The sequence below is a fragment of the Rhizoctonia solani genome, chromosome 1 (genome assembly GCF_016906535.1).
Source record: "Rhizoctonia solani chromosome 1, complete sequence".
Lineage (NCBI taxonomy): Eukaryota > Fungi > Basidiomycota > Agaricomycetes > Cantharellales > Ceratobasidiaceae > Rhizoctonia > Rhizoctonia solani.
In genome coordinates, this window is record NC_057370.1 from 1414357 (window position 1) to 1430478 (window position 16122).

Here is a 16122-nt window from a genome sequence, read left to right on the forward strand (position 1 = left end):
TCGGCAATGTCGGACGGGGTCGAGCCGGAATGTACAAAATGGATTGGTCGTACGAAGCAAGGTAGGCCGTGTTATTCCCCAGTGCCGATTATTACATTATTATGCAGCATCATCGTCCACTTGGTCATCGTCACTATTACTATCCGAATACATCCGGCCAAGTATACGCCCGACCCCGGCCTGCTCCTCCGCACTTCCACCCACAGCAACAGCAGCAGCAACAACAACACGCAATGAGCAACGCACTCTTGTCTTCCGCTGAGGAATCGAATATATTCGGATTTCTAGATGCCTTTGACTGGGACTTGGATGAATCGGTCGGGGCGGGTATGCCTGCCTTTGACTCAGGCACGAGTATGCCTTCCGCAGTTGCCGCCGGCCCAGAGGCACCACAGATCGCGATGGATGTTGACCCGTTTTTCGGTGAGGGTATAAGGTTTACTTTGCTGCTCCACTATGTGCTAACCGTTTCCTCACTGCTCCCATCCAGCTCAACGCCAATCTGCACTTGTTCCGTTTGGTGTTGCTCACCACTCACCACCCCCTTCGTTGTCCATACGAACATCGCCGGATGAAGGGCTTGTCAGCGGCGGCTTGTTAACTCCTGGCGCATCAACACCGACGAACTCACGGACTCCCAAACCACTTCTCACTCAGCCCCAAAAACGGCTAAACCACATCATGTCGGAGCAGAAACGAAGGAATGCGATCAAGGAAGGATACGAGACACTTGCGATGCTGCTCTCGCCCGGAGACGTCTCGCTCAAACTGGCCGAACTCGCATCTCCCGAGAAGAAGGCTCAGGCTGCGGTCATGGCTAGCGAGGTACGTACACCCACTTTACGAAACGGAGCACCGTGGGGTTAATGTATTTCGCTTGGAAACAGTTTGGGTACACTGGTAGGCCAGGGCGAGCCCGTGGGTCGGGAAAGAATGGGAAAGCTAAAAAGATGGGGAAAGGAAAGAGTGGTATGCTCTTCCGTGCAGTCGAGTTTTGCAAGTGGCTGCAACAAGATGTCGATGCGCTTCGTATTGAAATCGAACGCCTCGAGGGTGTCCGCCCCTATAATTCTGGCCCTAATCGGTCACCTAATACCCAGCCCCAATAATAATTGTTAGTCTAGTTTTGGGCGGATCAACTCTGATCCTCAGTCTTCCTTCCTTCTATATCAGGTTTGTTCTGGATCATTGCTTAGCCCCTCACACAGCTTGTAATTTTTATGTCTTTGATCTGTCAAATTGTACTACTTATGGACCATTGGTCTCGATTCGACTGTTTTATTAACACATCTTCGTTGTAATCAAACTAGTATTAATATATACAAACACAAAATTTACCCATGCATGCATATAGGACTGATGATCGATCAATCAATCAGGAAAATCCTCGTTTCTATCCCATGCAGCTTTATGCAAAAGTTCCGGCAGCTCGTACCGCAGAATTCAAATCTAAATAGAGGTATGGGGCTCGACCGACTGACGATCGGAGCTTCGAGCGCGCTTTCAGAACTCGGTGAAGAACTCGTCTTCTCCCCCAAATCTCGTTTCTATTGCCTCTTTCCGCCGGAAGAGACAGGGCTGATTGTCGCGATCATGTACTCACGGTTCGGACCGGTATACTCACCCTGTGGCGGGAGAACGACCGGAGCTATTTCGTGGGGAATATTGCTGACCCCCTCTTCCCCAGTTCCGAGCCCACCGGTGACCAACGTACGTCGGAATCCAAGGCGATAGAATCGATGTAAAGTGGCAACTAGACCGGCATGTCTACCCATTTCCTTAGTTCTCATGCCAGTGTTCATCAAGTTCTGGGGCGCCCACCACCCCGACTCTCGCTAGCGCAGAGAAGCCCAATACTACGCACAGTGCTACAAAATAGGTTTAGCATTAGTGGTGTGGACTTGGACCAGCCCAGGTTGTGGACCTGCACGGTCGCTTCATCAGTCAAATGATCATGGCCCCAAGCACGTGTGGAAGCGAACTTACCACAGAATTGTTCCAAGGTCGCTCGCTCAGTGGTATAGTACGGTTATCGTATCCTCGACACGCTTGACAAAATATCCCAGCCCAGAATTGATTCAGGGCGAGTCAGGGAATGTGGATGGGCCCTTCCAGGTGATAGGCGACCGCGTCATTGGTCAGAGCCTCGATCTTGACAATGTCGATTCGTGATATCTTCGCCGCCCATCGATAGTCGAACATAGACATTTCAAGATTATCCATTTTTTGCTATCCGAGAGTATCAACTCGACCAAAGCACTGGACTCCTGGAAGGGCAATACAAATAAGGAGTAGGGCAATAGAGATAACAATCGAGACATGGATCCTATCCTCTATAGGTTTGAATAATCTCGCCAAACGGGCGCGCAAATGCTATTAGAAACGAACGAACATACAAGCAGAAGATAATGTCGTAATTAGACCTGCAGACTGTACCAGTCGCATGGCTTGGCGAGTCGCGAATTGGAGTGTCTCACTCTGGACGCGGGGAGTGACCTGACGGAAGCACGCTGATTTTAGGCCATTCTATGCGCATCCATGAATCTCACCCAAGGAAAGTCCGTCTTGGTTCATAATATTCCTGATCACAAGATCGTTTTGGGTACAAGATACAAACTCAAATAGAGTCTCCTTCCTTGAAACCAGGAGGCAATCTTGCCGTACTAGTAACACGGCTCCTGCCCAGAACAACATGGTTATCTATTGGAATATCGCGTATTCGGCGTCTATTTTGTATGTACTGTACAGGACCGGAGGATATCTCAGGTTACTGGGAATCCTGTGTTGGACGTGTACGGCTAAAGCTGTGGTTCGCAACGTAATGGAATTCGAACCACGTTAAACCCTATTGATGACACCATAAAGCGCAACGGCAACGGTGATACCAGTGACACACCCAGGAGCAGCCCTACTAGGGGCACGGATGGCTAAATCCCTCTTTAATGTGGAGCAAGATAATGAGCCAGTAGCGGGGTAGGCGGAGAACAGGGTACTGATAACGTTGGCAATGCCGATTGCGATGGGTTCTGGCTTTCGACTGATGTCGTAGCCATTCAAGTGAATGAATGATGCAATTTCGGTGGCCAAGTCAACAGATGGCCCTTATTGAATAAGTGCCCAATTCGTACTTGCACTGCGTGGAGCGCCGAGTTTTTACAATGTGAAAACGATCGAAAAACGACCGGTTTTGCAGTCGTTTTACGCTTGTTCTCGTGAATTTGCAAAAGTTGAAAAACGACCGCGAATGACTCCCTTCTGCGCTCGTTTTTGAGGTGTAAAACGTGAGACTCTGGCGCTTAAGGTAGTATATATGCCAGGTACTTTCCAAAAATGGATTAGGGATTGTTACGATGCTTCATGAATCACGATCAAATTACTTGAGAAAAATCATATACAATATATTTAAAGCTTTAATACATCCATTTTCCGAGTGAATCACACTTGTTCTACAGCATAATTTCCACCGCCTACGCTTTACAAACTTATGTGCTGATTTTTCGTAGCCATTGCATATGGCCATACGTTAGCAAGGACACTGTACCTTAGGATTGATGTCCGTCCATACGAAACAAGCAGAGCCTCGCAATAAAAGCATTGAGGCGATCTTATTTGTTTACATATCACCTCAGTGAGTCAATCCTGGCAATCAGGGTGAGGCTGTGATGATATCTGAGATAGTTGCGAAGAAGGGGGGAGAATTGTTGAAGGATGGGCGGATTGTCATGGGCCTGCAGGCATGCAAGAGGTTATGGTTGGACCTGGAGTTCTTAGTGCTGTATGCAAGCGCTACGGGATCTAGATTGAATACAACTTGGGAGGACCTGGAGCAGATAGATTGAACTGACCTGACCCAAACCATTCAAACTGTTTCATGCAATTGCATGAGCATAATATGTAAGGTCTACCTAGAATCTGTAGACTTTTCCCCTCAGTCCCGTATCAATGTCACGTTTGATAGTTCAATGAGCGTCAGTCCTGCGGCGACCATCTGCAAGAAGCGCACGTACATTGGAAGTAAATTTTCTTATTGGCCAGCTACCAGATAGCTTGTTAGCGTTCCAATTGCAGTTGACCACTATACCATCTTTCTCAAAATTCAGTTGGTTTTTGTGATTGCTGTGATGGGACATTAGGTGGGGGTTAAGGGCAAGATTCACTTGTGGCTTATATTCCCACGCTCTGTTCATTCCGCCGTTGTTGTGCAGTCATTTTTGCATTGTTTTACATTGGAAAAATGTATGCATTATGATTAGCTAATCCATAACAAACGAAAAACGCCGAAGTGGCATCATTTTACGGTTGTTTTGACAATCTAAAAATCCAAGGCTCCACGCAGTGTTGGTGATAGCAATATGTTCGAGAAGTAAAATGATTGTCAACACCGTCATATCGAAGCCAAATGTTAGAATGATCCTAGCATCAATACAGACTTGTTTGACACGCTCTAATTCACGTGGGACGGTCTTGGGTACTCGGATGGAAACGGGATAGGCGTATTTGGCACTCATTCGGAGATACGCATACAGGCAGGTGGTAAAGAAGAACAAAAGCCTGCGATGTAGAAAGAATTTGGTGAGATATATAAAAAAAAACTTAGTTGAATGCAAGGTTAGTTAGTACTCTACTAAAGCGTAGACGATATTGAGAATGTGTGGTTTTCTCACTCAGCAATCTGACTGCACCTAACATGACACCCTAGTAGACCGCATGATAAATTTCAATATAATACATTCATGGAAACCCACAAGTTTATCATTGATGTATTAAAGAATCTCTAAATGAACATACATTCTCGTCATATTGAACCTTGATAACCCACTTGAAATCACCAGCAATGCCGAATAGACCGGGCATCTGACCAGCCACGATGCGGATCGCACCCCTGTCATAAAGCCGCTAACTGCCGGTATCGATATCCCGATGAACTCTACCAACCAGCCAATTCAGAACAACCAAACGCCGGACGCATTCTTACCACAAATAAGGGCCGGTGAGATTACTATCACACGTCCGGTGGGAATCTCCTAATCCGAATTCTGGACGCACCTGACGATGTTAATGACTTGAAGCAACGGGGCCGAGACAGTGAGACAGCGTACTTGGACATCGCGAAGAACTGCTTGTGCTGCTTGATCTAGAATTTATTGGCCAAGGTAAGCATGCACTTATATAGTGTTGAAAGAAAAAACTCTAGGAAAGGTGCATACGGGCTATACTCAGGGCTCAGGGTAGAGATTTTGGCATGGGACATGCTGTGTGGAAACCAATGGCAAAAAACACAACTCTATCAGCGTGAGACGAAGAGTTACATAAAGACTCGCTAACAAAAATTCATTAGAATGCGGTGGGTAAACTCTTCAAATAGTTGGGTACCTATACTTGCAATTGGTGATCATGCAGTAACAAGGCTATATGTTATATAAGCCCAAATCTCTGGGATTCATTTCGGAACATTATTAAAGCATCACAATTTATAGATGCAAATACATATTATAACGTTGTCTAGTTTTCGGCAAAAAATGACCCAAAGCATTAATTTGGGGGGGGGGACCCGGGTCACGTGACTATATTTTTTGGACTCATATTTAAAGAGCTACAAGCGAACAAGGCTAACTGCTCACCACGTGATTATATGCACAGTTATTTGTGGCCGTTGAATTCATCATCCAGTTTCTCGATCATACTATAAGTCCGTAGCTTCGCTTCTCTTGGTTAAGCTGAAGTCTGTTTGATCTAATTAGCTTATTCTACACCAACTCTGATGGGTCTTGCTCATTCACCTCCCAATAAGGTGATAGCAAGTTTTGACATTATAGAACCACATACAAGCATTTTTCAACATAGGGAAGTCCGTGAAACTCGTGACAATTAATTAAGCAAAGCTCTCTGCAGCGCGCACTGCAGAGTTCAGATCGAGATGAAAGTAAGGAGTCGAACGGCTAACGATTGCGGCTTCGAACTCCGTCATGGAGCTTGAAGCGCTCTTCAAGTCTTCTACATCATCCTTACTGGCTCTATTATTGGATGCGGTGATGGCGAACTCGTCATTCGGACCGGTGTATTGTCCCTGGGGTGGCGGAACAACCGGGGCAATTTCATGTGGAATGACTCGCCCATGCTCCTCAACACCGAACCCTCCAGCGACCAGTGCACGCCGAATCCAAGGCGATAGGATCGATGCGAAATGGAACTCGATAGGTCGATCTGCCCATCGCTCCAGCTCCTTGCGAGTGTCCATCAAATTCTGGACACCAGTCGTATCGATGTGAGCTACGGCTGAAAAGTCTAGCACTACAGCGCGGAGGATAGGTTTGCTTGCATCAGCAGCGGCAGCATCAACCTGCGCTCCTCGTCGTGGACCTGAAAAGGATTGTGGTTTCAGCCAAAACGGTTGTGCTGATTTATTTCGGTTGGGGGACATACCAGGATCATTCCAAGGTCGCTCGCTCAGCGGTACATTCGTCATATCCTTTCCACGCTTCGTGTTTTCCTTAGCATAATCTACCAACGCAGAGTTGACGCTGGATGAGTTGGGGAACGTGATGGACTCCTCCAGGCGATAAATGATCACTCCGTTCGATGGAGCCTCGACCTTAACATGGGGATTCATGATGCCACCGTTAATCGACAACGGAACATAAACGTCACGGGAACGTTTGTCTTCAGATTCGGAGTGGACTGTCACACGGCCAAGGAACTGCCCCTTGGGGACAGCAATGCGGATAAGAAGCAATGCAACAGATGCAATAATTGAAGTGTAGATTCCATTCTCTATACCGAGAATTTAATGAGCGTGCGTGGATTTCGTGCTAACGGAATAAACGTACCGATGGAGGAGAATATTGTAACTAGAACTGCAGCCAACCAAATGATATACTCCAGGGGTGCTACGCGCCAAAACATGAATGCCTGTGCAGGTGATGCGACTAGATCTGCGACAGCGTGAATAATAATAGCTGACAGTCCGGCGTTGGGGATCCCTAGGCAAAGCATGTGTGGTTAGTGGGTGGCAACCGCCAAATAACGACGGACTTACAGAAGAATGCGTCGGTAAGACCATAAAGTGCAACAATGACAGTGATGCCGGTGATCCATCCAGCAGCAGGGGTGCGTACACCTGACTTGCTCTTCAGCGCTGAGCGAGAAAACGAGCCGGTAGCAGGGTAGGCGGCGAACAGCGTGCCGATGGTGTTAGTAACGCCGATTGCGATCAACTCCTGATTGGGGTTAATCTTGTAGCCATTGAGACGCCCGAATGCTACAATTGACATAGTCCGGTCAATTCGTCTACCCGCACAAGCTGCTAATTTCACACGTACACTTGGAGATGGCGATGTGTTCAAGAAGCAGAATAATTGTCGACACCGGGATCTGGGAGCCAAGCGCTGAAATAATTCCAGCGTCAATACGGGGCTGGCCGACATGCTTGAATCCGCGTGGAACAGTCTTGAGGACGGAAATGGGATAGTTGCCTTTGGCATCCTTTCGAGGGTGCGCATACAAGTAGGCTGCGAGCGTAAGGACGATAATCACGAAGGCATTACGTGCAATCGAAATGAAGAAGAACAAACGCTCGCGATTTGGGAAGCGTTTGGTCAGATACATGAACACGTATTTGATGGCGTATAATGCTATGATAATACTTAGGTCATAAGTTATGGAGCCATGTCATAATTGACGCACCAAATAGTCCAGTTACACCAAATGCGGCATCCTTGGTCGAGTGCTTTAAATTCTTTAACGTGTTAATAATGACCTTGTAAGTTGCCGCACGAGTGCTATTGATAGATGATTAGAACATGGTAGCATAGTCAAACAGTTGTAATATCAACTCACTCGAAGCGACCGTTGATACCGAACAGCCCAGGAACCTGACCGGCCACGATGCTGATAGCACTGCCGGTCATGAACCCGCTCACTGCAGGTGCTGGGATAAATTCAACAATACGCCCAATTCGAAGGAGCCCAATTCCGAGCACGATGAAACCACAAATGAAAGCCAGAGCAACTGCAATTTCAGGGCCGGTATAAAGGTTGGGATGTGAGTTTTGAACATGCTTGATAACGTTGGCAACCTGAAGGGACATGACAGCGACAGGGCCAATAGACACATCCTTCGATGTTGCGAAAAACTATTCCAATCTTCAGTTAACTCACGAGTCTTATTGTCATACTTTAATACATACGCAGTATATGAATACCCCGACAAAAGATGCGTAGAGGCCATATTCGGGAGTCAGAGTTGCAATCTTGGCGTAAGACATACTCTGTGGAACTAAAACTAAGCCGACAGTGAGGCCTGAAGATATGTCAGTACGACTTGAAAATGCGCACGGAGCTAAGATAAGAACGTACCCGCAATAAGGTCACCTGTTGCCCAACCAAGATTGTATCGTGTGATCCATTGGAAGAAAGGGAATAGACTTGTAAGATAGTCGATTACCTATAGCTCGGTGTCAGAGGGGCCATTCACGATGATGTTATATGCATACATACACCTTGTTTTACATTGGTTGTTTTGGCCTGTTGAAGATAGTCTCGAGTGGAGATGGTATGAGGAATTGGTCGGTCAGGGTAGCCAACAATCCTCTTGCCTAGCCTCTTCAGTCCTTCAGCCATATCTGAGATAGTGAATAACAGCGAAGTGCGGGAGGAAGGGGTGCACTGGCGGACAGAAGATCGAGAACACGGGCTCTCTTATGCGATCTCGGAAGATATGCCCAAATCCGAGAGTCCGAAGCTTGGAGCGGGTAAGGATGGCGTGTTCGTGGGCTTTGTGTGCAATCGCCGGGTAATACGAAGAGGTTAGCACCGTCTAGGATGATCGTGGAGTAAGCTCAGTTCCTAGTTATGGCTTCCGCCAAATTTAACAAGGGGCAGACGCCAAGATTATCGCAAACTAAGGCGCGATACGGCAGGGGAATGTTCAGAGCAGGCACGGCCCGGGAAGATTGTGCCTTCTTTCGAGGGGTGGGATTCGAGCACGCAATCCTCCCACTGGCTTGCACAATAAAATCAAACTTTTTGGGAAGTTATGCGCCGAGTTGAGGTTATTCACTGACGCAGCGAAGGACCAAGCGTTGGGAGCCTGTCAGGCGAGGGATGACCGATAAGTCTAGACGGAATCACCGGAGTTGTTCAATGCGGTATGCTGTCGTAGCTCTATATATCATTGGGAGCTCTGACCAGTGTTTTGGAGTCCGATTATTTTGCTACGTATGATGTCTGAATCGCGCAATCGCTGAACCTGAGCACGCAAGGTGTTCATTCAATCACGTGCCGATAATGAAACTTCCACAGCGAGCTTGTCAGCGTGGAACGATCATGATTGGTCCTTTCAGCCAATCGAATAAGGTGATTGTTCATATCAGTCTCAGGTTTTTGAGATCTCGTAGGTCTTTCGGCTCACACTATGCCTATAGGGTAGCTATAAGAGTGGTGGGATTACAGCATGAAAGTCGTAGAACGAAAGGTTGAAAGATGCAACCCACGAGTGTAGAATACTCATCACAATATGGGCATACATACTCAAGATAATTAAAGAAGCATAAGCTGCCCTCCTCAAGCCAGCTTCTCCGATCGGCTTATTGGGGAGTGTTCCTTGGGGTCCCGTTGACTTGGCGATCATCTTGTCCTCGACTACACATGCGAAAGAAGAAGTTATTCGGAAATCGAAAGCAAATTCAACCAGTGGCGAGATGGATTTCAAGCGCATGCGCGGCCGAACTGCCTATTGATAGACGCGCAAAGCGGCACCTAATGGTCACTTATGGGCTATCTTCGACACGAACTATCTACATGAGCCTTGTGCTCTTCCCTCCCTTCCAGCGACGACTTCGTTATGACATTGAGGTGCGCTTGAAAACAACTGCTAAAAGAGGCAATGGTGCCTTTTTAACACGATAAGTGTGATTCGTGAACGATTATCCAATATCACTGCGGTGTACGTTTGCATCCTTTATCCTAAATAACAAGCATTATAGCGTTATCTCACAGGCATGTAACTAGCGCAAGTGGCACATATTCGCAAGCATCCGTTCATAGAAGCTTCGCAGATTGCTAAGAATAGCTTCATCGCCCAGCTGGAAATGTCGCATAAGCAACTTATTTAGTTTTGAAAGGTCCTTACTCAGATTTATGCAATACAGGCGTGTGCATATGCATCCTATCCGTCAGCGTGCCGGTGGTAACTGCTCACTGGCAGGGGCAGGGCGGTAAAAAAGTAAATCTCAGACCTCATCGACACTTTATTCGGAGGAGAAATATGATGCCATTCCAGAAATTTCGTGGATTGGCGAGCATTTGGATGTGCAGACTGAGGTTTTATAGTACAATAGTGCCCAATAAAGTCTCTTGCGCCTCGTACAGATTTAGCACTGGGACACAGTTAGCCGTAAGTTGTCAGAGTCAACACTGAACATATGCAGCTATTCTTACAAGCAAAGATATAAAAGTCATGGCTGGTGATCGAACATTCGTCTAGACACTCTTTTTCATATAATTGGTCACATCTTTTCTATGTTATTGATGGGTGTTCTCTCGCTCAGGTACAAGATATCACGTGATGCAAGATCAAGTGGCTACGATGTGGCATAGAAAAAACGTACATTATTTGCTCATATGTACAACATGAATTAATAAAGTAAAATACGGGCATCATATCTTTGTACATGCATTTTCAAAAGGTTTCGTACATTTGAGCATTATTATTCAATCTAACACCAGCCCAAAGCCCTTCCAATTGCCATTTAGGGAAATCCACTCTCTTCCTTGGACAGGACCATCCCCGACAGAAACTACACCCGCAGCGACTGCCCTTTGCACATGGTCCTTAAAAGAAGTTGCTTTGGCTTGTTCAAATACATCCCGAGTAAACTCGGCTCCAATTAGTGAGCGCAGAGGTCGCTCCTGGCCAGTCCGACGGCACCTTTCAAGAACACTAATCAAGAACTGAAATTCTCTGTATGTTGCGCTAAGCAAGGGATCGAATGCCCCATCTGAGAAATCTTCAGAGATTGCTGATGGGGTTGTTTTCCGCCTTTGAAGAGCCGGGGCTACGATCGGTGTAGGAGAATTGGCTCTGCTGTATAAATATTGGGGACGATCGCCAACTCCGGCAGCCGTTTCGTGCCTGGGTATCTCTAATTGGGGCAATGTTCCCGCCACATCAGAATAATTACCGGAAATAGGCTGGCCGCCTTCTACCCCAGCAAGTAACGACTGCATCATTGGGATGAGGGGTAACGAATGGGATGTCCTTGCAATGGGTCGTGGCGTGGTGACTCGTGGTTTCTTGTGTTCCACAGCCCCTTCACAGTTTTCTTCGGAAGTGAGTTCCAACGATACAAGTTTCACGGTTGCAGGAGTCCTAGGTGCATTAGAACAAACAGGTCTTGAGAACGTAGCCAGGAATGTTTCATGAAATTGCTCCTCCTCTTCGTCGTCATCGTCTACTGTAGAGTCTAACGGAGCATGGGCTCCACCTTTCTGTCCAACGGGATCTTCCGAGGAGCTACAGCCGTCTCCTAGAGAGTGGTGATTTTGGTTGTCTCGTTCAACCCTAGGGCTCCGTTCGGTATAAGACCTCAAAATGCTGTCCACTCCCGAAACAGCGCTTGGTTCTTCGTTGCACCCTATTAACATTCCCACCTCCAATGCCAACTTCATGGAGTTTTTCTTGGAATTCGACCCCATTACTTCTCTTGAATTTGCGAGCAGGCGGGTTTCGCTGACCACATTGGCTGGGTGTCCCTTCTCCTTAGTCTTTTCTTTTCCTGCCTTCAACTTCTTCTCGTTAGTGGAAGATCGGTCTACGTCGCCGTCGGTATCGTCATGGACCGGTTGGAGCCGCGCCCACCTAAATGGTGGAGAAGCAGGGGGCGTAACTGGTGTAGCTGGTGCCAGAGTACTCGTATTGCTTGTTTGAATGCTAGGCGGTACAGCTAGCGCAGGTCGAGTAGGGCTCGAGACTACAGGACGTAAAACGGCTGCAGCAGGCAGCAGCGATTGAAGTATATTCGTGCTTGGCTTGGGAGTAGGTACGACTAATGTTGGCGGTACCGTTTCGTCTACACGCTGTTCTTTGGGGCTCGAAATGCCTGGTGCAACCGGTTGGTACGGTTCGGGGATTGGCGGACGAGGTGTGGCCACGTGTGGAATAGACGGCCGGTGAGGAAGGCGTAATACATCTTTCGGTGGAGTGGATGGCTTGGCTGGGGGTGTAGAGGTTTTGATGGGGGGTGTAGTAGACGAAGGAAGCGCTGGAGGGGCAGCTGGGGGAGGAGGGGACGCAGGATTGGTTGAAAATAACGGTGGAGTCTGTGGTCGACCAGCCTGGAGGACATTGATGAGAACATATAGTAATAACTGGATCGCCGACTTACTCGCGGAGACATCCCAGCAAGACTTGGCCCGGCTGATCCAATGGGAGATGCGGTCAAAGGAACGGGAACGGGAACGATGAGGGGCTGGGGTCTAGGTTGCTCGAGTTTGAATGACCGCGGGGCTTCTTGCTCCGTTCTTTCTAAGTTACCGGTTCTTGCTCCTATCCTTGATTTGGATCTTGAAGGTGGTCTAGCTGCGGCCTTTGCAGCTGGTCGCCTAAGGGGCGACTTTCGAGATGGCCTGGACGTTGAAAGCAGTTGGCTTGTGGAAAGACTCTCGATGAGCGAATTGTTCGATATGAATGAATTAGATGCACCCTCATGGGCTCCAAGGCCACCAAATGAATTGGAGGCCGCTGAGCTTCCGGTAGTAGTTGACAGATGAGGTGGTGGTGGCACTGGAATTGGTGAAATAGATACAGAGCCGCGCCTCGAACCGGATATGGACCCACGGCGAGGGACGAAAGATCGGCGAGTTCCCTGTGAAGGGGGCGTAACCCCACTGTTCGGACTGTCTACACACATGTTATCAACTCGTCCTCGCGAACTAGTGCCAATCGTCGAATCTTGTCCTCCATCTGCTATATGCCCTCCTTCCAATATATCCTTCCAATTCATCACCCAGGTTGCTTGGGCGCGTAATGCAGGATGTGCTCCGCCTGGAGGTACAATCAAACCAACTTCGTACTTGCGAGCCTTTAAAACTGCAAGGGGGTAGGCGAAATCACGATCCCCGGAAATGAGTACAATAGTAGTCTTCGACGTTGGGATAGAGGTTGGGCAAATAGCTGAGAATGGCGTGTTGGGTATACTGTAAGAAGACACAGGCAAGTGGTTCGCGTAGGGTATTTGGGAAGTTGGGTTATCCAGTGCAAAGCACACGAGGTCGCAGGCGAGCATCGAGTCGGCGACATTCTTTCGACTATTGTGTGGGCAATCGATTAAAGACACACCGGAAGATTGAAGTTCAGAACGGAGAGAAAGGGTTTTGGGTGATGTAGGAGGGCAGGGACCATTGGGATTCAATTCCGTATTAGCAAGTTGTGATGACCCAGCTGGAGGTGGCGCCGAGAGCTCCAAATAGGCCCTGAACTGCGTCACACTTCCATATACACCACACGTGGCTCTAACGCGCTCAGCGACAACATAGCCAGGGGTCCCACTAGGGGGAGCACAATTCTCTACGTCCAGTCAGATCGAACAGACCAAAACGTCAATCAACTGATAAAGCATACCGTAATCCCAAAAAATGCCCACACGGTTCATATTTATGGATAGATAATCGTGCACAGTTCAACTGAGACGAATCGTGGGGGCACAACTGGGGTGCGGGGGGGAGGGAGGAATGGGGGAAGTGTTGTGAGAGTGGGACGAATATTGTAACGAATCGGGCCATGCAAGCAGGGGATTTATGTTCATAAATTTGAATTTAGCTTGCCAGAACACATTGTTGCCTCGTGTTAAGGGCGCGTAGGCCACACACAGCCCTGGTTGGGATGAATCGTGTTGATAGACAAACTACGAAGAAACCCGGAAGCCGATCTAAGAAGGTGAGGTGGAGAAAAGACGCACCCGGATGTAGGTACATTTATGGTTGACACGAGGCAATACTGCACTGATACCTGTTCAGTCCAGGAGCCAGTGGGAGCGAAGAGCGGATATAACCACACACCCAATCCACAGGATATTGATTAGCGACTAGCCGAAGCTTACATATCTCCGAGAGTCGAAGTGATGACGCTCAGTTAAGTGGTAGCTCTATGACAAGGACACATAGTCTGGAACAAGAGAGAGGACGCTAGGAAGACGAAGACCTTTTTGAGATGTATTGAGATGAGGTACCGACTAGATCATCGTGTGATGTGCAGCCGTGATGGAAAAAGAGCGGGGTAAGTAGGGGATAGGGGGATTGATAGACACTCAAGAGAGCCCATACAACGGCCCTATCCTCCAGCAATCGATACGATTAACGATCTGAGCTAGATTCAGAGTCTGGCGAGTGTTTTGCTCGCCGGGCGAGCCGTTCCGCTCGTAATCGTGCGAGTTCGGCGTGAAGATCTGTGGGGTTGGTAGGCGGTTTCTGTGAACGATAATGAGGCTTTTCTACGATGTGCACGAAGAAAGATATACATTGGTCTTATCCTCGGGTGGCCAGAAACGATCGCGAGCCTAAAGCTAATTAGTAGAGAGTCGTCGAGGAACACGATACTACGTACAGGTAATACATGCTTATTATACCACTCCGGACTTGCGTAGTAGAACATGGTAAAAATAGGTATAAAAAGGTATACCCCAAACTTGAAAACTTCGAGGTTGCCGCCCGCCATGATGAAGAATGTGACCGATTGATTCACAAGAGCGTAGAGTAAGCGCCGAAAGCACCCCGATCATCACCATACAAGGCCAAATAGACTCCTATTTACTGGTGCCCCTTACTATTTAGACGCTGGTAAATTCTGAGTCTGCTATTCTCCTCATCAATATAGTACGTCGATTGGTATGGTACCAGATACGGCGACATGTTTTGTCAGGTGGTCATTAATGAGGCTGCCTACTGTGAGTGCACAAGATCTCAATGAGGTCCCTACTACGTACATTTACTCACCAAATAAATGCGGCAGAAGGTATGTTGCCCGTAAAACGTGAAGTAGAAACAGGAGATAAGCTACTGATCGTCTGCGTGGTGTATTTCTTGAGCTCGTGACTTGTCGAGTGATGGCCAGGCTCATATGCATACAGGTTAACTCTGATGGTCGCCCAAGTACATGGTTCCGCCAGTGTCCTACCAAAGGCGTTGATATTCCGGCTACATCGCTCCCACGAACCTTTGGTGCGGCCTGAATTTTAACTGTTTACGGGCCCTATGACCTCGGTTACTACCCCCAAGCCCAAGTGAGTTGACAAGTAACCAGGCCAAACTTTTTATCCTGCCCTTGAATCGATCAGATCTTTAACTTTGGAAACTTGAATTTGCGAACCGTAATGATTATGAATAGCAGTAACCACAGTTCTTTCAGTCTTGAAGACAGTATGGTAGCCTATAATTTAAATAATTTAGCATCACCTTGGAAATGATGCGAGGCATCTTAATGGAATGGATCAACGTACCCTTTATGCATATACTATCTCGAGAATTTCGCATCACAGTAAACAATTCCACGAATTTTACCTCGCTCCACCTATGGTGGAGCTTTGTGCTTTGTATTTCCTAATAGAATGGCGTGTATCCCGAAAGCTTGGCAGTGCCTCCGCTGTTAGGTCAGGTTCTCCCTGAGTAAACCTCGTGTTTTCTACCATATTTCTGTCGATAGAATGGTTGACATTACGCCGAGAAGGAAATAACATCGGAGTAGGCCGAAGGTCCAATAAAACCATGCCAGCAAACGGTGACAGTACCCACATTGCGACATCTGGGATATATGCGCTAGGCGTGTTGACAATGACCGCCATCGCACCCCATTTCAGACGTAATAATGGTCCTGCCTCGGCAATGATTATATCAGGCTCTAATTGTTACCCCGCAAACTGACGCACTAAAGTCTAGAACCATTTTTGGATGTTGTCTATCCATCTCAGTACAATGGAAATAGGGGAGGCGCGCATCACCTTGTAGATCTGTATACGTGGCTACGGCTGTAGGAGCCAGCGGTGATCATACGACTTAATATAGCACTAGTAGAGCAAATCCAGTGATCGAGAAAACCACGAGTAATCCAAGTCACGCCCTCAGGACCACTAT

General features: G+C 47.7%; 4 protein-coding genes across 4 annotated transcripts; 1 reads left to right on the plus strand and 3 right to left on the minus strand.

The window, feature by feature from the left end:
* Nucleotides 1-101: 101 nt before the first annotated feature.
* Nucleotides 102-1109, plus strand: RhiXN_03949 (helix loop helix DNA-binding domain protein; the record flags this gene model as incomplete). Its single annotated transcript, XM_043323766.1, has 3 exons — nt 102-423; nt 491-825; nt 888-1109. 3 exons carry the CDS (start codon nt 102-104, stop codon nt 1107-1109), a joined length of 879 nt encoding a protein of 292 aa, XP_043176185.1.
* A 4763-nt stretch (nt 1110-5872) lies between these two features.
* RhiXN_03950 (sulfate anion transporter) lies at nt 5873-9715 on the minus strand (the record flags this gene model as incomplete). Its single annotated transcript, XM_043323767.1, has 13 exons — nt 5873-6360; nt 6424-6771; nt 6828-6980; nt 7037-7258; nt 7320-7631; nt 7684-7778; nt 7837-8132; nt 8187-8299; nt 8356-8443; nt 8497-8621; nt 8674-8815; nt 8883-9001; nt 9529-9715. 13 exons carry the CDS (start codon nt 9713-9715, stop codon nt 5873-5875), a joined length of 2688 nt encoding a protein of 895 aa, XP_043176186.1.
* Nucleotides 9716-10710: 995 nt separating this feature from the next.
* On the minus strand, nt 10711-13649 carry RhiXN_03951 (NYN domain protein; the record flags this gene model as incomplete). The annotated part of the gene is made up of 3 exons (XM_043323768.1): nt 10711-12333; nt 12384-13564; nt 13619-13649. 3 exons carry the CDS (start codon nt 13647-13649, stop codon nt 10711-10713), a joined length of 2835 nt encoding a protein of 944 aa, XP_043176187.1.
* A 700-nt stretch (nt 13650-14349) lies between these two features.
* On the minus strand, nt 14350-14710 carry RhiXN_03952 (uncharacterized protein; the record flags this gene model as incomplete). The annotated part of the gene is made up of 3 exons (XM_043323769.1): nt 14350-14463; nt 14514-14552; nt 14600-14710. 3 exons carry the CDS (start codon nt 14708-14710, stop codon nt 14350-14352), a joined length of 264 nt encoding a protein of 87 aa, XP_043176188.1.
* Nucleotides 14711-16122: the final 1412 nt, after the last annotated feature.